At 42.7% G+C, this 25,414-nt stretch overlaps 2 protein-coding genes across 12 annotated transcripts in view; one reads left to right on the forward strand and one right to left on the reverse strand.

Moving 5' to 3' along the window:
* Window positions 1-10,165, reverse strand: part of GPC2 (glypican 2) — a 27,796-nt gene extending 17,631 nt beyond the window's left edge. The window contains exons 1-3 of one of the 6 annotated variants that reach the window (XM_072149881.1): window positions 10,072-10,165; window positions 2,284-2,475; window positions 51-233 (exon numbers count right to left, since the gene is read on the reverse strand). In XM_072149881.1, the coding sequence (XP_072005982.1) occupies window positions 51-204 (154 nt within the window). In that variant the 5' untranslated portion in view covers window positions 205-233; window positions 2,284-2,475; window positions 10,072-10,165. Of the gene's footprint in view, window positions 1-50; window positions 264-2,283; window positions 3,014-10,071 lie in introns of those variants that run through there. The other 5 variants (XM_072149880.1, XM_072149876.1, XM_072149879.1 and 2 more) reach the window with 5 other exon arrangements.
* STAG3 (STAG3 cohesin complex component) overlaps window positions 10,162-25,414 on the forward strand; it is a 31,469-nt gene continuing 16,216 nt past the window's right edge. Inside the window, exons 1-12 of one of the 6 annotated variants that reach the window (XM_072149874.1) lie at window positions 10,162-10,323; window positions 16,139-16,284; window positions 16,368-16,482; window positions 17,105-17,185; window positions 17,279-17,375; window positions 17,517-17,593; window positions 18,231-18,435; window positions 21,719-21,870; window positions 23,391-23,464; window positions 24,117-24,240; window positions 24,314-24,412; window positions 24,496-24,575. In XM_072149874.1, coding sequence (XP_072005975.1) covers window positions 16,151-16,284; window positions 16,368-16,482; window positions 17,105-17,185; window positions 17,279-17,375; window positions 17,517-17,593; window positions 18,231-18,435; window positions 21,719-21,870; window positions 23,391-23,464; window positions 24,117-24,240; window positions 24,314-24,412; window positions 24,496-24,575 — 1,238 coding nt within the window. In that variant the 5' untranslated portion in view covers window positions 10,162-10,323; window positions 16,139-16,150. Of the gene's footprint in view, window positions 10,419-16,138; window positions 16,285-16,367; window positions 16,483-17,104; window positions 17,186-17,278; window positions 17,376-17,516; window positions 17,594-18,230; window positions 18,436-21,718; window positions 21,871-23,390; window positions 23,465-24,116; window positions 24,241-24,313; window positions 24,413-24,495; window positions 24,576-25,414 lie in introns of all 6 variants that reach the window. The other 5 variants (XM_072149869.1, XM_072149873.1, XM_072149870.1 and 2 more) reach the window with 5 other exon arrangements.

Raw genomic sequence — 25,414 nt, forward strand, 5'->3', positions numbered from 1 at the left:
AGCATATGCACAGATGATATACAGGATTTGCATATAAATGGCTACTATACCAGATATTGGGGTCCGGACCTCAGGGATATCACTTAGGCCTCTGTCTCTAAGCTCCCGGGCAGTGTCCACACAGCTCCGTACTTCATTAGCCCTGGCATGGAGGATTCCTGGAACAGCAGTCAGGAAGAGAAGGACGAGCTGGTAACCAGGCATGACGGCCACAGTGCCCGTGCTGGAGAGGTCTGCAAACACAGCAGAATATTAACAAGGACCTGAAAGACATAGAAATATGGCGGATATCACAAAGTGCTTTTATGAACATAATAAAGGATCATATACAGAGAAAATGATATAAGGAATGACAGGGTATTCATAGATATTGATATAAAACAGAAATTAGGAGACATTTTAGATAGGTGACAGGGACATAAATCAGATGATTGTACAGGGACATATATGGAGGGTTAAATGGACAGTGGAGACAGTGAAATAGAATATAGAATAGGTACATATACTGGAGCTCTACTATACACACAGTGTTGCTGCATATCTACTGTTAGGATGAGGACGCATAGACAGAGGGAGGTCTGCCCTAAATAACACACACAATAATATAGACATGTGACTACTACATACAGATGTGATGTGTAGTATAATACAAAGTATACATAATACATACATACGTGGTGTGCATAGTACAATACAATGTATAACTAGTGGCCCACATTTATTAAAGCCCTTGCTCCACATTCTTTTCAGTGCAAACTGTTTGCATATGTATTTATACATTTTGCACATAAAGGAAGTTCCGGTGCACAGTCACATTTATCATGCAGAGTCCAACAGAAGAGCGTTGCCTGCCCTATGTTAAGGGTGCACCAAAAAAGTTGGTTAATTCATTAAGAACATGTGCCGCACCCGGCAAACTTCACAGGTAAACTGCACCTCGTTTTTGATAAACGTGTGACAATATATACATATTTGATGTATAGAAAAATGCAATGTATATACAATGCATACAGATGTAATGTATATAGTATAATACAATTAAATCTAGTATGACGGTATAATACATAGTGTAATACACTAAACTGTACAGACGTGATGTATAATACAACGTATATGTAATACGTACAGATTGGATGTATATAGTATAATACAATGTATATACAATAGATACAGATGTAATGTGTAAAATATAATACATACAGATGTCATTTAAAGTATAATACAATATATTTATAACAGATATATATATATATATATATATATATATATATATACACAGATGTGAGATTTAAAATAATACAAGGAACATATATGTACAGATGTGATGTAAATTGTATAATATAATAAAATATAGTATTACAGTAGAATACAATAAAATGTAAAGTATAATACAATGTATATGTAATACATACAGGTGAGATGCATAGTATAATACAATGTAAATACACAATACATGCAGATGTGATAGCATAGATGTGATTTATATAGTATCATATAATGTACATACAACATATAAAGTATAATATAAAGTAGATATAATACAGATGTGATATATAAAATAACATAAGATATACCGGTATATAACACGTACAGATGTGCTGTATATAGTATAATACAATAAAAATGTACAGATGTGGTGTATATAGCAAAATGCAATGTACATATAATACATAGATCATCGAATGTATATACAATACATACAGATGTGATATACAGTATAATACAATGTACAGATACTACATACAGATGTGCTATTTAGTATAATAAAATGTATATATAATACGTACAGGTGTGCTATGTAGTATAATACAATGTATATATAATACCTACAGATGTGCTATATAGTAAATAAAATGTATATATACTACATACAGATGTGGTGTACGTAGTAAAATAACTTACTGTATACAGTAAATCCAATGCATATGCGATATGTACAGATGTGATGTATATAGTACAATCCAATCTATATACAATACATACAGATGTGATATACAGTATAATACAATGCACAGATACTACATACAGATGTGCTATATAGTACAATACAATGCATATATAACACGTACAGATGTGCTATATAGTATAATACAGTGTATATATAACACGTACAGATGTGCTATATAGTATAATACAGTGTATATATAACACGTACAGATGTGCTATAATATAGTACAATACAATGCATATATAACACGTACAGATGTGCTATATAGTATAATACAATGCATATATAATACGTACAGGTGTGCTATATAGTATAATACAATGTATATATAATACCTACAGAGCTGCTGTGGTGAGACCCGGCACTGGATCAGCTGGAAGACAAAGGAGAAGCAGGTTGCCCCGTGGTCCTAGAGCCGCCGGCTGCTGCTGCTGTATCTATGGGTAGAACAGGCTGGGCGTGTATGAGGGGGCCGCTCATCGCCCACCCACAGATCACTACTGCCATGGATAATGTATACACCCCGACTGCAAGAAAACACCAGCACTTGATAGGAAATATACAAAAGGAGAGAAGGAAGGCTGATTGATAGATAGATGTGAGCTAAGTTATTGGATATTAGACAAATAGACATGGATACATACTGAGAAGAGGCATGTATAGCATGGAAATATATTGCTACAATTGAGAAACATAAATATATATGAAATAGTAAAGATAGACGGACAGTAGGCCCGATAAAATGTATACATACTAATATGAAGACCATAGATATAAGAATATTACATTCAAAGAGAAACACATAATAGACAGAGGAGAAGGAGAGATAAATAAGTGTAAGATAGATGTAAGAAAGATGAGAGAGAGAGAGAGAGAGAGAGAGAGAGAGAATGTGTACAGACAATCATCTCCATGTGATGTGTATGATGAGTAGACGTCTCCCCCTGTGCTCCATCTGTCTCTGTGTAGGGGATGCGAGAGGACATAAAGGACATTACAGCTGCCTCTTATACTGGTGTGTATACTGGTAGTGGTGCTGTTATACTGGTGTGTATACTGGTAGTGGTGCTGTTATACTGGTGTGTATACTGGTAGTGGTGCTGTTATACTGGTGTGTATACTGGTAGTGGTGCTGTTATACTGGTGTGTATACTGGTAGTGGTGCTGTTATACTGGTGTATACTGGTAGTGGTGCTGTTATACTGGTGTATACTGGTAGTGGTGCTGTTATACTGGTGTGTATACTGGTAGTGGTGCTGTTATACTGGTGTGTATACTGGTAGTGGTGCTGTTATACTGGTGTGTATACTGGTAGTGGTGCTGTTATACTGGTGTGTATACTGGTAGTGGTGCTGTTATACTGGTGTGTATACTGGTAGTGGTGCTGTTATACTGGTGTGTATACTGGTAGTGGTGCTGTTATACTGGTGTGTATACTGGTAGCGGTGCTGTTATACTGGTGTGTATACTGGTAGCGGTGCTGTTATACTGGTGTGTATACTGGTAGCGGTGCTGTTATACTGGTGTGTATACTGGTAGTGGTGCTGTTATACTGGTGTGTATACTGGTAGTGGTGCTGTTATACTGGTGTATATACTGGTAGTGGTGCTGTTATACTGGTGTGTATACTGGTAGTGGTGCTGTTATACTGGTGTATACTGGTAGTGGTGCTGTTATACTGGTGTGTATACTGGTAGTGGTGCTGTTATACTGGTGTGTATACTGGTAGTGGTGCTGTTATACTGGTGTGTATACTGGTAGTGGTGCTGTTATACTGGTGTATACTGGTAGTGGTGCTGTTATACTGGTGTGTATACTGGTAGTGGTGCTGTTATACTGGTGTGTATACTGGTAGTGGTGCTGTTATACTGGTGTGTATACTGGTAGTGGTGCTGTTATACTGGTGTGTATACTGGTAGTGGTGCTGTTATACTGGTGTGTATACTGGTAGTGGTGCTGTTATACTGGTGTGTATACTGGTAGTGGTGCTGTTATACTGGTGTGTATACTGGTAGTGGTGCTGTTATACTGGTGTGTATACTGGTAGTGGTGCTGTTATACTGGTGTATACTGGTAGTGGTGCTGTTATACTGGTGTGTATACTGGTAGTGGTGCTGTTATACTGGTGTGTATACTGGTAGTGGTGCTGTTATACTGGTGTGTATACTGGTAGTGGTGCTGTTATACTGGTGTGTATACTGGTAGTGGTGCTGTTATACTGGTGTGTATACTGGTAGCGGTGCTGTTATACTGGTGTATACTGGTAGCGGTGCTATTATACTGGTGTGTATACTGGTAGCGGTGCTGTTATACTGGTGTGTATACTGGTGGTGGTGCTGTTATACTGGTGTGTATACTGGTAGTGGTGCTGTTATACTGGTGTATACTGGTAGTGGTGCTGTTATACTGGTATGTATACTGGTAGTGGTGCTGTTATACTGGTGTATACTGGTAGCGGTGCTATTATACTGGTGTGTATACTGGTAGCGGTGCTATTATACTGGTGTGTATACTGGTAGCGGTGCTGTTATACTGGTGTGTATACTGGTGGTGGTGCTGTTATACTGGTGTGTATACTGGTGGTGGTGCTGTTATACTGGTGTGTATACTGGTAGTGGTGCTGTTATACTGGTGTATACTGGTAGTGGTGCTGTTATACTGGTGTGTATACTGGTAGCGGTGCTGTTATACTGGTGTATACTGGTAGCGGTGCTATTATACTGGTGTGTATACTGGTAGCGGTGCTGTTATACTGGTGTGTATACTGGTGGTGGTGCTGTTATACTGGTGTGTATACTGGTAGTGGTGCTGTTATACTGGTGTATACTGGTAGTGGTGCTGTTATACTGGTATGTATACTGGTAGTGGTGCTGTTATACTGGTGTGTATACTGGTAGTGGTGCTGTTATACTGGTGTATACTGGTAGTGGTGCTGTTATACTGGTGTGTATACTGGTAGTGGTGCTGTTATACTGGTGTGTATACTGGTAGTGGTGCTGTTATACTGGTGTGTATACTGGTAGTGGTGCTGTTATACTGGTGTGTATACTGGTAGTGGTGCTGTTATACTGGTGTGTATACTGGTGGTGGTGCTGTTATACTGGTGTGTATACTGGTAGTGGTGCTGTTATACTGGTGTGTATACTGGTAGTGGTGCTGTTATACTGGTGTGTATACTGGTAGTGGTGCTGTTATACTGGTGTGTATACTGGTAGTGGTGCTGTTATACTGGTGTGTATACTGGTAGTGGTGCTGTTATACTGGTGTGTATACTGGTAGTGGTGCTGTTATACTGGTGTGTATACTGGTAGTGGTGCTGTTATACTGGTGTGTATACTGGTAGTGGTGCTGTTATACTGGTGTATACTGGTAGTGGTGCTGTTATACTGGTATGTATACTGGTAGTGGTGCTGTTATACTGGTGTGTATACTGGTAGTGGTGCTGTTATACTGGTGTGTATACTGGTAGTGGTGCTGTTATACTGGTGTGTATACTGGTAGTGGTGCTGTTATACTGGTGTATACTGGTAGTGGTGCTGTTATACTGGTGTGTATACTGGTAGTGGTGCTGTTATACTGGTGTGTATACTGGTAGTGGTGCTGTTATACTGGTGTGTATACTGGTAGTGGTGCTGTTATACTGGTGTGTATACTGGTAGTGGTGCTGTTATACTGGTGTGTATACTGGTAGTGGTGCTGTTATACTGGTGTGTATACTGGTAGTGGTGCTGTTATACTGGTGTGTATACTGGTAGTGGTGCTGTTATACTGGTGTGTATACTGGTAGTGGTGCTGTTATACTGGTGTGTATACTGGTGGTGGTGCTGTTATACTGGTGTGTATACTGGTAGTGGTGCTGTTATACTGGTGTGTATACTGGTAGTGGTGCTGTTATACTGGTGTGTATACTGGTAGTGGTGCTGTTATACTGGTGTATACTGGTAGTGGTGCTGTTATACTGGTGTGTATACTGGTAGTGGTGCTGTTATACTGGTGTATACTGGTAGTGGTGCTGTTATACTGGTGTGTATACTGGTAGTGGTGCTGTTATACTGGTGTGTATACTGGTAGTGGTGCTGTTATACTGGTGTGTATACTGGTAGTGGTGCTGTTATACTGGTGTATACTGGTAGTGGTGCTGTTATACTGGTGTGTATACTGGTAGTGGTGCTGTTACACTGGTGTGTATACTGGTAGTGGTGCTGTTATACTGGTGTATACTGGTAGTGGTGCTGTTATACTGGTGTGTATACTGGTAGTGGTGCTGTTATACTGGTGTGTATACTGGTAGTGGTGCTGTTATACTGGTGTGTATACTGGTAGTGGTGCTGTTATACTGGTGTATACTGGTAGTGGTGCTGTTATACTGGTGTATACTGGTAGTGGTGCTGTTATACTGGTGTGTATACTGGTAGTGGTGCTGTTATACTGGTGTGTATACTGGTAGTGGTGCTGTTACACTGGTGTGTATACTGACACCCACAGCCCCCCATAACACAGACAACCACAGCCCCCCATAACACTGACACCCACAGCCCCCCATAACACTGACACCCACAGCCCCCCATAACACTGACACCCACAGCCCCCCATAACACTGACACCCACAGCCCCCCATAACACTGACACCCACAGCCCCCATAACACCGACACCCACAGCCCCCATAACACTGACACCCACAGCCCCCCATAACACTGACACCCACAGCCCCCATAACACTGACACCCACAGCCCCCATAACACTGACACCCACAGCCCCCCATTACACTGACATCCACAGCCCCCCATTACACTGACACCCACAGCCCCCCATAACACTGACACCTACAGCCCCCCATAACACTGACACCCACAGCCCCCCATAACACTGACACCCACAGCCCCCCATAACACCGACACCCACAGCCCCCATAACACTGACACCCACAGCCCCCCATAACACTGACACCCACAGCCCCCATAACACTGACACCCACAGCCCCCCCATAACACTGACACCCACAGCCCCCCATAACACTGACACTCACAGCCCCCATAACACCGACACCCACAGCTCCCCATAACACTGACACCCACAGCCCCCCATAACACTGACACCCACAGCCCCCATAACACTGACACCCACAGCCCCCCATAACACTGACAACCACAGCCCCCCATAACACTGACACCCACAGCCCCCCATAACACTGACACCCACAGCCCCCATAACACTGACACCCACTGCCCCCTATAACACTGGCACCCACAGCCCCCATAACACTGACACCCACAGCCCCCCATAACACCGACACCCACATCCCCCCATAACACTGACACCCACAGCCCCCCATAACACTGACACCCACAGCCCCCATAACACTGACACCCACTGCCCCCTATAACACTGGCACCCACAGCCCCCCATAACACTGACATCCACAGCCCCCCATAACACTGACAACCACAGCCCCCATAACACTGACACCCACAGCCCCCCCATAACACCGACACCCACAGCCCCCCATAACACTGACAACCACAGCCCCCATAACACTGACAACCATGGGTTTTCATTGCGTTTAACCCCTTATCACTGACACTAGTTTTCAGCTCAATGACCAGACTCGATTTTTCAAATCTGCCCTGTCTCACGATAATTGGTTATAACTTCAGAACGCTTTAACATATCCGGGTGATTTTGAGAATGTTTTCTCGTGACACATTGTACTTCATGTTAGTTATAAAATTTAAGTGATAAGTTTTGCAATTTGTTTTGAAAAAAAAGTGAACATTTGGCAAAAGTTTGTAAAAATTCTTCATTTTCCAAGTTTGAAATGTTCTGCTTTCCAGACAGGAAGTAAAACTACCCAAAAAGTTTGATAAATTACATTTACAGAATATCTGCTTTATGTTGGGATGATATTTTATGCTTCTGGTCATTTTTCTAGGATGTTATGAGGTGCAGAACTTTAGGTGCGATTTTTCTTATTTTCATGAAAATTGCCAAAACTCACATTTTGAGGGAAAACTCAGCTTTCAGGTGACTGAGGCCTAAATAATAGTAACACCCCATAAATTACCCCACTATAAAAACTTCACCCCTCAACGTATGTAAAACAACTTCTATTAAGTCCATTAACCCTTTAAGTGTTTCACATGGGTTAAAACAATATGGACCTGCGATTTAGAAACTATGGAATTTTTTGGAAAATACATTCATTTAGGCCAAAACTGACCGTTTCATAATAAATTAAATGATGAAACGCTCTGCAGTGCTTGATGCCCAATTCCTCCCGAGTATCGATACCCCATATGTGGTGGTGTCCTGCTGTACGGGCGCACGGCCGAGTATAGAATGAATGGAGGCGCCATTCACAGCAGATTTGTATTGTCACATTGTATGACCTATACATTTTTATTTTTTTTGGCAATCCGAACATATGAGGCTTATTATTTGCGGGATGAAATACAATGTAGAGATAATTATTTTGGGAGTCTAAAGCTTATTCATGAGATTTTATTAACTATTTTAAGGGGGAAACAAACAAAATCATCAATTTTTATTTTGAATTTTTAGCATTTCCCCCCCCCCCCCCCCCCCGCAACGTAAAAATAAAATTTCATCTTTATTCTCTGGTTCACTACGATTGCGGTGATTCCTCATTTATATCGTTTTTCTCATCTTTGCTCAATTTTCCTGAGCAAAACCAATATTGGAGAAAACTGCATTGTTTTTACTATCGACAACTTTTTGGGCCATAACTTCTGTATTTTTCTGTTGTCAGATCTGGTTGAGGGCTTATTTTTTGCGAAAGGAGTTGTTCTTTTCAGTCGTATCATATTAGGGAACGTAACTTTTTTTGATCACTTTTTATAACATTTTTGTGTAGAGATTTTATGAAAAATGTATATTTTTGGCTTGTTTTTCGGGTTTTGTTTTTACAGCGTTCACCAAGCGGGTTCAATATGGATTTCATTTATTGTACAGATTGATACAGACGCGGTGATACCAAATATGTACGTGTTTTTGTGTTTTATATACTTTATTTGCATTTCATGTGTAACTGGGGAGATTATGGGACTTTTATTTTATTTATTTATTTAATTATATAATAAAATGATTTCATCTTTTTTTAAAAACTTTTTTACATTTTCTAATTCTGAGGGTGCGTTCACACGTTGCGCTTTGGTTGTGTTTTCATTGCGTTTTAAAATGCATTACAACAGCTGAGGAGAGGTGATTTGCCTAACTACATTGCTGTTAACATTTTTGTTTGCAAAACGCATTACGTTAACATTACGTTAACAAATGTAAATAGTAATGTCACAGCCCGACAGCGGCACCAGCGAGACCCGATGTCCCGAAATCTTCTTCTGACGCGCCGCCGTAGAAAGGCGTACGCGTCAGAAGAAGTACCCTTAATCGGCTTTTTACGACGGTCATTAAGGGGTTAAAACGCATTACAACAGATGAGGAGAGGTTGATATATCCATAAATGAGCATTGAGGGCACGTTCACACGTTGCGTTTTGACCTGCGTTTTCATTGTGTTTAAAACGCATATACAACAGCTGAGGAGAGGTGATTTGCCTAATTACATCACTGTTAACATTTCAGTTTACAAAATGCATCGGTAACGCGTGTGTCTACATTGCATTAACAAACGTAAACAGTAATGTAATAAGACAAATTAACTCTCATCTGCTGTTGTAATGCGTTTCAAACGCAATGAAAACGCAGGTCAAACGTGTGAACGCACCCTCAGGAGTCAATGGTTCACACGTGGCATAAACGCAGTGTAATCAGGCAAATCTCTCTGTGATGCATTTGTAAATGCACGTGTTAATTTAAGAACACATCCTGAAAAGGCAATCAAAACGCACAGTGTGAACACGGGCCAAGGGTAAGTTTAGCCCAGTTTAAGCCAGTATCTGTCTGCCATTCAGTTCAATAAGAGACAAGCTACAAAGAGTTAACTACAATCAATTTCCGACTAAAATGTATCCAAAATAATGTGCACTAGAGGTGAACACCTCACACTAGATATTACAGTAAATCTCCTCACAGCATTTGCAGTTTCTAAGCAGAACACACAAAGCTCTAACATAAACCAGCGATAGAAGTCTGAACTCAATCTCACAAAACGATAATGACGATAATCGCTCATAAATCGTGTCAGACAACACGGTAACATCGTGACAGACATCGCTCAAAATGGCCGCCGGGCATCGTCACCACAAACCTTCGGCGGCAAAACGCAACGTTGTTCCTATTGGCTGATCGCTGCGCCTCAGGGGCGGAGCTGTGTCCTAGTTGCGCTGTGAAGCGCGGGGTGGGCGTGGCTGCGTGTTCCCGCCTTTGTGAGGGCTGGCGGCGCCTGACAGGAGGTGAGGTGCGGGTGTATCACCCTCCGGATCTGCCACATTGTACGTTTACACCCTGCAGAGGGCTGGATCTGCTCAGGGTGGGCGTGTGTATGATATCCCTGTCAGTGTAGTCACGTGATTATATATATTTCGGGGTGTCAGGGCTCTGTTATAGGGGGGCAGCTCTGTGAGGGAATTGGCTTCTGTAACTTCATGACTAGAAATGTATTTGGGTCACATAGAGAGAGCCGCCCCTTTAAATTTAAAGTTCTTGTAGGTAAAAACGTCTGTCTCTGGACAATCCTTTTAAATTTGAGGGATTTGTATGTGGAATGTCGCTCTGTGGAACACCCCTTTAAGGGTGATGGCACACATGGCGTTTTTGGGCCGTTTTTAAGCAGTCAGTCAAAAAAAAGCATGCGTTTTTGACAGGTTTGACCAATTATCTTTATTGAAACTGGTCAAAACACATGTATTTTTTAACGGACTGCTTAAAAACGGGCCAAAAACTCGTTCAAAATCCCACGTGTGCCATCACTTTAAGGGAGATGCCACACATGGCGTTTTGAAACCGTTTTTGGTCCATTTTTAAGCAGTCTGTTAAAAAACGCATCCGTTTTTGTCCGTTTTTTATTGCGCACATTCGGAAAACCTGTCAAAAACGGATGCGTGTTTTAACAGACTGCTTAAAAACGGACCAAAAACGGTTTCAAAACGCCATGTGTGGCATCTCCCTAAGTTTTTAGATAAAGCGTTGTAAATCCGGTCTAGCGTCCACTATGCTGCGTGTCCGAGTCTTGTTACAGTCTCTCTCCTGCTGTGTGTGAACGTGGACTTATGGTCCAGCCTTAAAGGGGCAGTATCCAGCATTCCTATAATAGTAAATGGAGTGGTGGGATGACATTGGGGAGACCCTTGTTCAGGATCATTGGGGGGGGGGGGAGTCCTGATATCCAAACCACCAGTGGTCAGATCCTGTGGATAGAGGGTAACTATTGAACCTTGTACAACCCCTTGATATAGCTATCCAGGATCGGGTGTGGTAGGAGGTTGTGCATTACATAGTGGTAGGTCTTGGTATTGCAGCTCATCTTTAGGGCGCATTCACACAATGCGTTGCGTCACTTTTTTAATGCGTTTTTGACGCATTCAAAAGGCTTCAGCCATGATCACGTGTAGAAGTAACTTTGCGTTTTAGCAAATGCAATAGAAACGCAATGTTATTTCAACATGTGATGAAGGTTGAAGCCATTCAAAAACGCAACGCGTTGCTCTTTGGTTGTGTTTTCATTGCGCATTTCAACAGCTGAGGAGAGTTGATTTGCCTAATTACATTACTGTTAATGTTTCCGTTTACAACACGTATTGTAAACGCGATGTTAACGCATGTGTTTTGTTAGCGCATGTGTTAACATTATGTTAACAAGTGTAAAAAGTAATGTAATTAGGTAAATCACCTCTTCTCAGCTGTTGTAATGCGTTTCTCACGCAATGAGTATGCCCTCAGGGTGCGGTCACATGTTCCGATAGTCTTGTGTCTCTTAAAGCAACACTAGGGGATGGGACTCGGCATATCTGTTTCCGGATAACCGTATGCAATCGGTGACCAGACCCGTTGTCTTGGGTCTGGTTACCGATCAAATGCGTTTCCAGAAAAACGCAATATACGTTCATGCCGTGGCACACACCCCATTCGATTCCGTTTCTAAACTGATTCAATGGCCGCGGTCACATGTTCTGCTTGGCGTCAGTTCAAAACGCGACTCTAGTGCATGGGGGGGGGGGTCCTTGGCCGCTTCGGCTCCGATCCAGAGCCGAGCCGGCATCATCTCAGCGGCGGGTAATGGTTTTGTGTTTTGTAAATGGATGGTTAACACGCATGTTAACATCACATTTACATTGCGTTTCAAAACGCCGCTTGTGAACACAGACTGAGAGATCCAGCAGGTTGATGCCGGTGGTTCAGGGGTCTGTGTTGGCTATTGCAGGGGGCCACCTCTAGGCCCCTAGTAGTCTCATACTTGCAGAGCTCTCCTTATTGTTATCAGTCAGGTCCCTGGCTGCAGATTATACTGGAGGAAGCCGCAGCCAGAGCGACGTTCTGTCTCCAGGGGAAGCTGAGTACATGATGTCCGCTATGGAGAGCTACAGTCTCCCAGAGCCTACATCTGTCCTGGCTCCACGTGTTGCATTTGCATTGTGTTTAGAAATTCATGTGTATGTCGCTGTCACTCGCTCTCATTACATATGTGTTTCCATCGAAAAGCATGTGATGGGTAAGCAGCACCTGGTGTCATGCCTATACATAATGCAAAGCATCAGGTGCATTTGTAAAAGCAACACTAGCTCAATGTAATGCCACACATGGCGTTTTCAGTCCGTTTTTTAAAACGCATCCGTTTTTTACCGTTTTTAGTCAGTTTTTCCCCAATTATCTTAATAGATAAACAGGTTATAAGCAGCTAAACGGTCAAAAACAGATGCGTTTTAAAAAAAAAAACAAAAAAACATGTGTTTTTAAACTGATTGAAAACGCATGCTTAAAAATGAACCAAAAACGGGTTCAAAACGCCACGTCCTAAGGCCGCGGCCACACGATCCGCTAGGCGTCCGTTCATAACGCGACGCTAGCGCACAGGGGGAGGTCCTCGGCCCGAACGCCCATGCGTTTCCAGAGAAACACATGCGATCAGCTTAACCCCTTAAGGACGCAGCCTGTTTGCAGGTTAAGGCTCGCAACTTTTTTTTGAAATTTGACCTGCGTCTCTTTATATGGTTATAACTTTTGAACACTGTTACTTATCAAAGCGATTCTGAGATTGTTTTTTCCCCACATGTTGTACTTCATTTTAGTGGTAAATTTTGGCTGATACGTTTTGCGTTTATTTACAAAAAAAAGAAAAAAATTATGAATTTTTAGAAAAATTTGCCATTTTCGAAATTCAAAATCACCGCGTTTTCAGGCAGATAAATTTACCACCTAAATAACTTGCAGAATAACATTTCCCATTTGTCTACTTTACATTTTCATAATTTTTGAAATGTTTGGATAATTTATTTTGACGTCACGTGGCTTACAAATCGAATAGCGATTTTCCGTATTTTCGGAATTGACTATTTTGGGGATAAATACTGTTTGAAATCAAATTTTACATATTTAGCAACAAAAACCCCTATATAACCAACCCATTTTCAAATCTGCACCCCTCAAGCTATCAGAAACAGCATTTACAAAGATTGTTAACCCCTTGAGATCTTCATAGTAATTGAATCAAAATGGCGGTGAAATTTAGAATGGTCAAATTTTGTCGGTTATACGTTCATCTAGCCCTAAAATTTACACATTTCCAAAAGAGAAAAAGAGAAAACTCACCATAAAATTTGTTCTACAATTTCTCCCGAGTGCAGAGACCCCCCACATGTGGACATTACTTGTGTTATGGGGGCACAGCAAGGCGCAGAAGGGAAGGAGCACCCTGCAGCTGCCAGGATTTTAGTTTTCTGGTTGCCCCCTTTTGAAGGCTATAACATTTTCGCTTTTCCGTTATTTGGGCCATGTGACGGCATTTTGTTTGCGGGACGAGATGCTTTTTCCAGTGTTACCATTTTGGGGTTGGTATCACCTATTGTTGAAAATTTTGGAACTTTTTTTGAGGTCATGAGTAGAAAAGCATCAATTCTGTACTGGATTTTTTACTTTTTTTTTTTTGTGTTCACCGTATAGCCTAATAATCCTGTTATCTTTATTCTATGGGTCGATACGATTACGGGGACACCAGACATGAATATTTTTTCTTATGTTTTACTAAATTTGCCAAATAAAACCCTAATGTGGGGAAAAATCTATCGCCGTCTTACCAAGTGGCATAACATTGTTACGTTTTTGGCTACAGAGCTGGTTGATGGCTTGTTTTTTGCGGGACATGTTGTTCTTTGCAACAGTATCATTCTGGAGTACATATGTTTTGTTGATCACTTTTTATTGCATTTTTAGTGGGATATAATAGGTAAAAATCATAATTTTTGGCGGTTTTTTAACGTTTTTTTTTTTTACGGCGTTCATCATATGGGTTCAATAGTTATTTAGTTTTATTCTATGGATTGTTACGGACGCGGTGATACTATATATGTGGGGTTTCGTCTTGTGTTATGATTTAGACTTTTTTGAGTGTTATATGTCTCTTTATATGTTTTGGGGCTTAGGGGCATTTTTAGTGATTTATAAAGTAATTTTTTATTGAAAAACATTTTTTTTTACATTTTTTTACATGATCCACCATGGGATATGAACAAGCAATCATCTGATTGCTTGTTCTTGATAATACTCTGCAATACTAATGTATTGCAGGGTATTATCAGTGCCAGCCTATACACTTGCATAGGCTGACACTTTGCCTTTAAGATGACGTCACAGACGCCATCTTAAAGGTAAACCCTCCAGGCTTCTCTGGGGTCCCGATCGGACCCCAGAGGTGCCAAAACAGCGATCGGCCCCCCCGAAAACGGTGCGGGGGGGCCGATCGTGGGGTAAAGACCCCCAGAAGGCATGTTAAATGCCGCGGTCGCGTTGACCGCGGCATTTAACGGGTTAAACACCCGCGATCGGAGCCCACTCCGACCGCGGGTGTTAGCCGGGGATGTCAACGGTAGATTACCGTTGAAATCCCGCGGCTAACGATGCCGGTTCGGCTGCTATACAGCGCTGAACCGGCATCGTCTCTGCGCAGTAGCTGTACTGCGCTGAGCGCTATTCGCGGGACTCAGCGCAGTACAGCTATGGCGCAGAGCACTAAGGGGTTAAAGGACACCTGTCATCAGGTCTGTGTCACTTGTCCTGTCACCTCTACCTGTTGGAGCAGCTCACAAGGATCCCATCCCAGCCTTTATCTAGTTATTTCATACATTATTCATTGTAAAATCATCTTTTCTTTATCATGTAAATGAGGCTGGTCACATGGTCAGAGGCAGTGATGTCACCCTTGTTACCCCTCCCCTCTCCTTCCCCTGCTCATGTCTGTGTGTAATGTATAGTAAAGCATTGCTAGTGTGTGTGCTGCATCTGCTGACATGCTGCATCCTCCTAATATACAGGTGAGAGACACAGACATCAGCTACACATGAATCTGACATGTTCTGCTGTAACATGGCTGCAGCCTGGAGCTGCTGTATCTCTCCTATACACACACACACATGCGCACACAGGCTACAGGGGGCGTGGCCACCAGCACCAGGAAGCACATCATTATACAGGCTGTCAGTCAAGCACTGGGGGTGTGGCTGTACCTCCCACTCATGAATAGAGTGGACAGCTTGAATATGCTAATGCTTCATTGGACATTTCACAGGTCATTTGCATACAGCTTTAGGACCTCATTGCTTAGGTTTACAGGCATGTAGCGGGACAATGAAGGGATAGAGGCAATGCTCTCTAATGGCAGTTTATGAAAATATATTTAGTTTAGGGGGTTATTTTGCATGACGGGTTCTCTTTAACAATCGCATGCGTTTCCCTGGAAACGCATGTGCGTTCGGGCCGAGGACCTCCCCCTGTGCGCTAGCGTCGCGTTATGACGGACGCCTAGCGGATCGTGTGACCGCGGCCTAAGTGTTGGTTTATTTTGAGGCTAAGAAAAAAAATTTTGGGACGACCAGGGACCCCTGAACAAAAAAAAAACATTTTTTTAATAACTTTTAACCATTCAGTGGATGGACAATTAAAGCAATAGAATAAGGTGATTAATCTGGGCTGGTGATCATTGCATGTATCTGGGATGAATGTCCTCCATGTCACCAGCATCAGGATAGGCTCACTATGAAGCTGCCACCTTGTATCCCCCGCAGGTCCCCCCTGTGATGGCGTCTCCCCACTCCTCCATATCCGAGGCCTCGCCTCCTGCAGCCCCCAGCACACCCTCACCTGTACAGGAATCACTGGAGACTGAGGGGGAACCATCATCCAGCGCAGAGGACGAGCTACACATTGACACGTGAGGAGCGGCTTATGTTATACTATCGGGTTAGCAGCACATTGCTGTCATATATAAATACGAATACCCCCCATACATTGCAGGACCGTGGACAGCTCTGAGGATTTATATGACGACGATGATGATGAGAGCGACTTTGAGGAGACTCTAAAGAAACTACCCAGGAGAACTCGAAGACCTGAGCTGAGGCAGAGACAGGTGGGGGTAATGGTGATTTGTGTAGGACTGGAATCACACCTAAACGTTTAGGAGCAATATGTAGGTTGGAGGGTGGTTTCTCGTTTCACAAATCAATCCAAGCGCAATATGTGAACCCACGGAAAAAAAACAAGGACCAATATTCATCTACTTTTCGTCTCCATGGTTCCTCTTCTGCTTTTGGCTCACATTCAGATGCTAATATTATTTCCAAAAAATCTACACAGAATTTCCATAGATTTTCCGTTTAGATAGAGAGATGGACACTACAGTTTTGGTAAAGTGTGACTGCCGGTTTTATTGGTTGGAACTTCCAATTGGTAGAAGTAGAAGAAATTCCTCCACCTAACCTGTGTGTAATACATGCAGATTAGCCACTGGTTTTGGTGCTTCCTGCATATAAGTGCTACCCCATATAGTGTATGTGTTGAGGGGTTTGTATTTGTATATTTAAGGTTTTCTACTAGAATGTGATGTTCAAACATTGATGCTGAGGCTTTTACTAAGAAAAACCAGCAGTAGACGTCACCTCATGTAGCAGATACAGAGCGGATGTTGTCTATAACTCTCGTCTGTCAGATAACATCTATTTTACAAACGCCATATTCTATTTTTTGTGTAGACCCCTAAGCGAATGCGTGTAGATGAGAGAGACAAGGAAGACTTGTTTGAAGCCATCAGACTAGGCAGAAGTGCTATACAGGTAGGTGGGCACTGAGCTGTGTGAAATCCATATAATCCACATTATGTGCAGGACTATGAATTATATATGACCTTTTTCTGTATCCTCTTACAGATACTGGTAGATGATTGGTTGGACAGTTACAAGATAGACCCCGAGCCTACTCTTCTGGGACTCATCAACTTCATGATACAGGCCTGTGGCTGTAAAGGTGAGCGGCTGGACCGCAGCTGGATGCAAGACTCTTCATCCTACGCTGTGATCTGTTTCACACAAATTTCTAACTCGTACATGATGTACAATCCCAGCAAGTGCTGTACGTGAATTGGGGAATGTCTGTCCTTGTCTGTAGGTGTAGTGACCAAGGAAATGATGGACAACATGCAGAATACAGAAATCATTAGGAAAATGACTGAAGACTTTGATGAAGTTAGTATGAAAATGATCCCAATCTACCTATGATTAGTCTGTGGGGAGGTAAGCCTCTGATAGCCACAATCCTGCAGTGCTGTGTGTTTGACAAAACGGTAAAATAAAACCACTTTACGGTGCTGTAAAACTTGTATGAGTGTTCATTAAAGGAAATCTACCATCACAATCCAGCCTGATAAATCAGGAACACTTACACATACCGGTAGATCCGTGACTGTGGTAATCTTCTTATATTTGTTATCCACGGCCTGCTTTCTTGTAAAATAGAGCTCTGGGGGTGTTTCCAGAGCCCTTCAGGGGCTGTAGCTTCACAAGATGTTATACTGTCTCACCTTCGGCATTGGCTCCCTCCCTCTGCCTGATGTAATCTCACACAGTGGGAGCAGGGAAATGCTCATGCGCACCCTTTGAAGCCAAAGCACAGAGAGGCTCTGGCAACGCCCTCCAGAGCCCTTGTGACTCATTTGCAAAATTTTTTAAAAGTAGATTTTTAGAGAAAGAGGCTTTCCACAATCAAAGTGTCTGTAACTATGAGTAAGTGTCCCTGTAAGTGTACACAACTATACAGGGAGTTAATGTTAGTTGATATTCACTAATTTATTGGTTGATAAATAATAAATGAATGTTTCCCCAGGACTCTGCAGACTATCCTCTGTCACTCAGCACCAGGCCTTGGAAGAAGTTCCGGGCAAATTTTGGGGAGTTTCTGGGGAATTTGGTGATCCGCAGTCAGTACAGCATCATCTATGATGGGATAGTCATGGACTCTCTTATCGCCCTTCTCATTGGATTCTCCGACTCTCAAGTACGAGCCTTCCGCCATACCAGCACGTTCGCAGGTGAGTTATTGTATGTGTATAAGGCTCCATCTTCTTATTTCTCCTCTGGCATCAGTAGTAGATGATTCTTCTTATTGCATGTAGAGGATATGTATAGTTCTGTCCCTGTGTCTCTATGATATATGTACGAGTATTAATGGGAGGAGAGGCTGCAGGAGGACCCTGAGCACATGTAATAAATCTTACACGCTTCTCCTGCACCATCTGTTCTCTGGACTTGTCTCTCAGGATTGTCTCTGATCTCTGCTGCTTCTGCTGACATTTCCTCCTCCTTCTTCTGACTTTGTCTGCTGACTTTGTAATGTGCAGATTACAGGTGCACATACTCCCCATATACCACATATATATTACCTCCCACATTACAGGTGCACATACTCCCCATATACCACATATATATTACCTCCCACATTACAGGTGCACATACTCCCCATATACCACATATATAATACCTCCCACATTACAGGTGCACATACTCCCCATATACCACATATATAATACCTCCCACATTACAGGTGCACATACTCCCCATATCCCACATATATAATACCTCCCACATTACAGGTGCACATACTCCCCATATACCACGTATATAATACCTCCCACATTACAGGTGCACATACTCCCCATATACCACATATATAATACCTCCCACATTACAGGTGCACATACTCCCCATATACCACATATGTAATACCTCCCACATTACAGGTGCACACACTCCCCATATACCACATATATATTACCTCCCACATTACAGGTGCACATACTCCCCATATACCACATATATAATACCTCCCACATTACAGGTGCACACACTCCCCATATACCACATATATATTACCTCCCACATTACAGGTGCACACACTCCCCATATACCACATATATATTACCTCCCACATTACAGGTGCACATACTCCCCATATACCACATATATATTACCTCCCACATTACAGGTGCACATACTCCCCATATACCACATATATATTACCTCCCACATTACAGGTGCACACACTCCCCATATACCACATATATAATACCTCCCACATTACAGGTGCACATACTCCCCATATCCCACATATATAATACCTCCCACATTACAGGTGCACATACTCCCCATATACCACGTATATAATACCTCCCACATTACAGGTGCACATACTCCCCATATACCACATATATAATACCGCCCACATTACAGGTGCACATACTCCCCATACCCCACATATATATTACTTCCCACATTACAGGTGCACATACTCCCCATATCCCACATATATAATACCTCCCACATTACAGGTGCACATACTCCCCATATACCACATATATAATACCTCCCACATTACAGGTGCACATACTCCCCATATCCCACATATATAATACCTCCCACATTACAGGTGCACATACTCCCCATATACCACGTATATAATACCTCCCACATTACAGGTGCACATACTCCCCATATACCACGTATATAATACCGCCCACATTACAGGTGCACATACTCCCCATACCCCACATATATATTACTTCCCACATTACAGGTGCACATACTCCCCATATCCCACATATATAATACCTCCCACATTACAGGTGCACATACTCCCCATATACCACATATATAATACCTGGGTGCTGGTTATCAATCCATGCATTTCCATGGAAACACATATGCAATTGAACCGAGTTTTATCAGTCACATATATAAATAGATAAAATTTTCTACAGGTGCACATACTCCCCATATACCACGTATATAATACCGCCCACATTACAGGTGCACATACTCCCCATACCCCACATATATATTACTTCCCACATTACAGGTGCACACACTCCCCATATCCCACATATATATTACCTCCCACATTACAGGTGCACATACTCCCCATATCCCACATATATATTACCTCCCACATTACAGGTGCACATACTCCCCATATACCACATATATATTACCTCCCACATTACAGGTGCACATACTCCCCATATACCACATATATATTACCTCCCACATTACAGGTGCACACACTCCCCATATCCCACATATATATTACCTCCCACATTACAGGTGCACATACTCCCCATATCCCACATATATATTACCTCCCACATTACAGGTGCACATACTCCCCATATCCCACATATATAATACCTCCCACATTACAGGTGCACATACTCCCCATATCCCACATATATAATTATATACCACGTATATAATACCTCCCACATTACAGGTGCACACACTCCCCATATACCACGTATATAATACCTCCCACATTACAGGTGCACACACTCCCCATATCCCACGTATATAATACCTCCCACATTACAGGTGCACATACTCCCCATATACCACGTATATAATACCGCCCACATTACAGGTGCACATACTCCCCATACCCCACATATATATTACTTCCCACATTACAGGTGCACATACTCCCCATATCCCACATATATAATACCTCCCACATTACAGGTGCACATACTCCCCATATACCACATATATAATACCTGGGTGCTGGTTATCAATCCATGCATTTCCATGGAAACACATATGCAATTGAACCGAGTTTTATCAGTCACATATATAAATAGATAAAATTTTCATTTTTGTAAGAGAATAGGACCCCAACATAGGGTCAACTACACAAACATTTTTTCTGGGACCCATAGGAGGGAGAAGCGAGGGCCACAGAAAAGAGAGAAGACCAAGCTGGTCACTAGGCTCCTTTTAGCCTGAAATGACAGCCACAGTTCTCTCCAGCCATCGATGTGATCCTCTTCTATGTCAATGTCAGTGTCGGATGCGAGAGATGTTCTAGAGATGGAGGCGGCAGGTTGTAGTATGGGACTGGATGTAAGGCTTACAGGATAAGGCAGAGTCATAGAAGGCTCCATAATGGCATCCATAAAGCACATGGTACGAGCATGGTCCTGTGCCCCATCCCTAGCCCTTTGCTTTTATCTGCTCCCTGTTCCCTTCCCAGTGCTTTGAGTGACTACTGAAATACATCTGCAAGTGGGGCTATGCAGCTCAGTGCAGGGAGCACAGCAGTGTGAGGACGTGCCCCGGTGCTCTTGATTAAGGTCTGATTATACATCTCTGGGGAAAATACATAACACTTGTCACGGTCTGTGCGGTCACACCTGCTGATACAAGATGCCTTTAAATTGTTACCCGTGTACTTCTGTGACTGGCTGCACTTTTTTGACTCCTGATTACTGTATTTACTGGTAGGTTTATTTGGTTATCTTGACCTGATATTTTCCTATTTTGTAGCAATGAAACTTATGACGGCTTTAGTGAAAGTAGCGAGAGACCTCAAGCATCGACTGGACACGAGCCAGCGCCAATTCAATGTGGAGCGAGCAAAGAGTCCTGAGAAAAGATCCGCGGAGCGGCTGGAGACACTTGTGGAGAAGATGACAGAGGTGACTGTGATATTAGTCAGGCAGGGACATCCTCCTTACTGCGTCACCCACAGCCCAGGCACCCAGGGCAGCGAATTTCCTGGCAAATCCATCATGTGAATAAGGCCTTAGGAATGTCCTTATCCTTTGTTGTATTTTGCTGATTTTCTAGTTTAGCAGATGCCAGACTAAAGAAAAGAAAAAGTATATATATAGATGAAGACTATATGGTAATTTAGTGATAAAATTTGATTTCAGGAAAGCTTCTCTGTTCACATCTGAGCTCCTGGTGAACATGTATGGAGGATTTCCCAACATAAGGTTACAGCATCCTATGTCACCTACTGTAATAATCTGGACCCTTGAGGTGCTGGATTGTAAGGGGTGGGTTTAGCGGTTTCCAGAGCTCCTATGATTTATGTCTGCCACACTAGTGTCTATTGTCAGCTCGAAGCTGCCGAGTGATGGATTATCAGTCCAGGTCTTACTAGCATAGTAATAATATTACAGTCCAGACAGTTAGTAAATGTGCCCCAATGTGATAACCCAGACTAAGGCTACATACACACTATGTATGCCCGCCATACTATAGTATCGGTGCTGCGGAGAGGAGCAGGGGATGAGCGCTGCTCACTCCCGCCCCACTCCATAGGACTATACAGCGCACGGCGCCGTATTACGTAGAAAGATAGGACATGTCCTATTTTTCTACGGGCTACGGAGCGTACAGGGCCGTGAGCCCATAGAAGTGTATGGGGGACGTATATCGGCCGTACATACGTCCCCCATACATGTGTGTGAATGCAGCCTAAGGGCTTTGCCTGCACTTTATTCGGACTGTTCTTCAAGTTCTTCATGGCTAAAACTGCTTGTGCGGTTATTTAAGAAGTGTCTGAGCAGCAATTGTGTCGCACGCAACCCTTTTGTGGTGCAGCTGTGCTGGCCTCCATGCGACACAAATTAGGGAGCACGCCGTCGGATGTCCGACTGACCCAAACCAAGAGCGGTATTTAACTTTAAAATTGTGTCACATGTTAAAGGCGCACCACAAAAAAATTAAAAGGTAAACTCTGTCAGACCTGAGCGGGGAAGCGACACATTCATGATTTCTGGCGCACAACATTAGTGAATCGCCGCATGCAGCATTATACACGGACAATGCACTTTTAGTGAACTGTCCGAATTTGTAAGTAAATGTGGCCTATTGTCTTTGAACACAAGCACATTTCTAACCCCAGTATAGAATAGGAGCAGTAAATTACCTGCTCCCTATATTCTTCTTTGTATAGTTATTTGTTATAGCGGTAACAGCCCAAGGTCAGTGCTGTGACTTATTACACGACACACACAGATTCCATCAACACATCACAATAATCAACCTGAGCTAAATGTTCATTCTGCTCATATGAGAAGTATAAGATTCATACAATAAAGGGCTAACCATACATAGGGGACTGTCCATCATGTGTGATAAATAATGCAGAGTCTTGGGTTGTGGATTGTAGGATGTTACATGATGTGTTTCTTCCTCCCCCGCACAGATGCACTCCAACCTGGAAGACATTGGTAGCATGATGAATAGTTTATTTAAAGGCGTCTTTGTGCATCGCTATCGGTGAGATGTATTTCCAGGTGTTGTCTTCATGTCTATGTATTATCCTAAGGGAAATCTTATATTTGTTATTCATGGCCTCATTCTTTCTAAATCAACTTTTAAAAGTATGCTTATTAGTTGGAAAGGGTGTTACCACGGCTCCTCTGTGCTGTAACTCCACAGGCTGTATCCCCCTCTCGCCTGCTCCCTCACCACCTTGCTGCCTCTGCCTGATCTCACACAGTGGGTGGGGGAAGGGCTGCTGGTCAGTGTAACAACCTGTAAAGCTGAGCACGGAGGTGCTCTGGTAAGCTCTCACAACCCCCTGCCCCCTAGGAGCACTTCTGGCTCATTAGCATTAATTTTAAGGTTGGTTTGAGAAGGAAGGAGGTCATGGATAACAAATATAAGAGTATTACGGTACCACAGCCACTATGCCTGGATCTATAAGTAGGTGTCCCTGGTTTATCATGGTGGATTTTGATTTCCTTTACAAGGTTTTTGGTCCCCCAGAAGATATATTTATTCCACAATATTTGCTGTTTGCACATCTTATAGAACCTCTGATATTGTACTGGATCTTGAGTCTGTAGTATGGCTTCATCATTGTTCCAGACAAATCTAGATAAAAGAACATTGATGGATCTTCACTGTATGTCTGTCATTTCTGTAGTGATACTCATTCTGACATCCGGGCCCTCTGTATAGAAGAACTTGGCCATTGGATCACTACTTACCCCCAGTCCTTCCTGAATGACAGCTATCTGAAGTATCTGGGCTGGATGCTGCACGACAAGGTGACACCCTAATACATTGCCTTGGATGTGATGTGACAGCGCTGATATATAACCGTATATTGGTGTCTTGCAGCAGGGACACGTCCGCCTCCAGTGCCTGCGCAGCCTGCATCAGCTCTACCTTGTACCCGAGTGGGCAGGAAGGTTGGAGCTTTTTACTAGCAGGTTCAAGGTGAGGATTATGTACTGTATAGTGTGTGATCTATACAACAAGGGGATGTAAAATGTATGTGACACCAGAATTTACTCTCACAGAACAGGATGGTGGCCATGGCCATGGACAAGGAGCATCCGGTGTCTGCAGAAGCCATAAAACTCATCACACTCGTTTACAAGTGAGTTATGGAGGCAGCACTCCACGTTTAGGGGGTCCAGAGGTCCTTGCAATATACAATAATAAATATTATTTCTCTATTTTTATTATTATTTCTATAGCACCATCATATTCTTCAGCACTTTACAGGTCATGGGGGACACATGCAAACAAAATAGGACTTTACAGATTAATAAAATAGTCATATCAACCAATATTAGTGAACCCTGCTCGTGCAAAACAATGAAGTGGGATTGTTTCTAGTCCCTTTTTTTTTTTTTCCTCTTCTATCCAGTCTTGTCATTAGACATCCCCGTAATAAATGTCTCTGGTCACAACCAGTGTGACCGGACAACCCATTTAACACGTGGTACATCGTTGTGATGGGACTTGGAGTGGACAGGTCAGGGCATACATGCAAAGGCTCAGATCTCTGCTTGTAGATAGAAGTATTATAGTCTATTAAACCCTGTATAGTAATCAATAACCATCTGCTGTCTATTGATGTATCATAAACCACTTCACAAAGTCCACAGACCTATAGTGTCCCTGGAGAGACGTAACCTATAGCTGAGGCCGGTCTCCGAAGGAGAGGTCTGCACATCGCTCTGTATCTGTGAATCATCAACAGACGTCTCTTTCCATATCAGCAGTGCATATGGATGTGGCACTAACCCACCACAACACTGTATAGATTGGAGCACATAGATGATAAGTAAAGGCAGCTTCCTCTCTGGTAGACTGGACCCATCCATAGATTATAGATCGGGTCTGTAATTTGAGTGGTGGTGCTTGACCATTGCTCTCAGAGAAGTGAATAGAGACTTTCAATATGTTTTTTTATTGTTGTGACTTATCCTG

This window comes from Engystomops pustulosus, chromosome 4 (genome assembly GCF_040894005.1).
Source record: "Engystomops pustulosus chromosome 4, aEngPut4.maternal, whole genome shotgun sequence".
NCBI lineage: Eukaryota > Metazoa > Chordata > Amphibia > Anura > Leptodactylidae > Engystomops > Engystomops pustulosus.